Raw genomic sequence first — 1,006 nt, 5'->3', positions numbered from 1 at the left:
ATAAATACTGTGAGATTTCAATGTAATGCTATGTAAAATTGTTATAAAAATGCCTGATGCAAAGCTGATATGTTCAACTTAATCACTGCCTCGTTTAAACTCTGTATTCTTATTTTTATAACAGTTATCAATCATGACCTGAATATGTGTTATATATTTTAAATTTATTTGTTTACAGTTTTTCTCCCTCTTCTAATATATAGAAACTATGACATCAGAAGACTTGTCTGTTTTGTTCATTTCCATGACTCAGCAGTTAGAATCATGTCCAGAATCTACTAAGAATACAAAAAATATTTGTTGAGTAAATAGATGAATGATAGTTATTAGTAATAAGCATCATTACTTTTTTTTGATCAATACAAAAGTTTATTTAACAAAAGTTCAATGTGAAAATGGACAGGACTTTATTTTTATATTGTAGTAAAACAGGTGCTGTGGAGAGGGGACATGTGGAAGCAGTTAATTTCTCTGGTCACTACAGCCATTCTTTATACTTGTTCCAAGGCTTCTAACATGATGATACTATTTCCTCGTATCACCACCATTCCAATATTGTTCTGTTGCCCACCAGTTGCCATTTCCACACATTCATCTATCACAAGATTCATAAAGGGATCAAATCCCCGTAATATTCCTTGGACATGTCTGCCACCATTTAATTTCAATGATAATTTCTTGTCCATAAATTTTTTTAACTCGGGAGGGTGAGCTTTGCTCATGGTGTCCAAGCGAGCTCAAAGATACTTCCAAACGGAATTTGCAGCCTCTCTGGCGCTCAGCATCATTACTTAATTTAAGTACTATGTAATTTGGGATGACACCTGCATATGACCCCCTATTTACTTACTGTGCTTTGTCAGCAAGTGTTAACACTTGCACCTGGATAATTAAAAATAGCATTTATCTTATTTTAAAAATCAAGTGATTAGAATGAGACGATACTATAATTGCATTGACATAAATTCAGCATTGTAAAGGTAGTAACAACTCAGTAAGAATACAT

The 1,006-nt window shown here is 32.9% G+C and overlaps 1 protein-coding gene across 1 annotated transcript; it reads right to left on the bottom strand.

Annotated features, from left to right (window-relative positions):
* Positions 1-359: 359 nt before the first annotated feature.
* On the bottom strand, positions 360-774 carry LOC307094527 (small nuclear ribonucleoprotein G-like). Its single transcript, XM_079763451.1, has one exon. The coding sequence runs from the start codon at positions 720-722 to the stop codon at positions 492-494; it is 231 nt and encodes a 76-aa protein (XP_079619577.1). The 5' UTR covers positions 723-774; the 3' UTR covers positions 360-491.
* Between the last annotated feature and the right edge of the window lie 232 nt (positions 775-1,006).

Source organism: Cnephaeus nilssonii, assembly GCF_951640355.1.
Source record: "Cnephaeus nilssonii genome assembly, chromosome: 3".
Classification (NCBI taxonomy): Eukaryota; Metazoa; Chordata; class Mammalia; order Chiroptera; family Vespertilionidae; genus Cnephaeus; species Cnephaeus nilssonii.
Note: the sequence above shows the minus strand (reverse complement) of the source record. Positions and strands in the feature narration are given on the sequence as shown.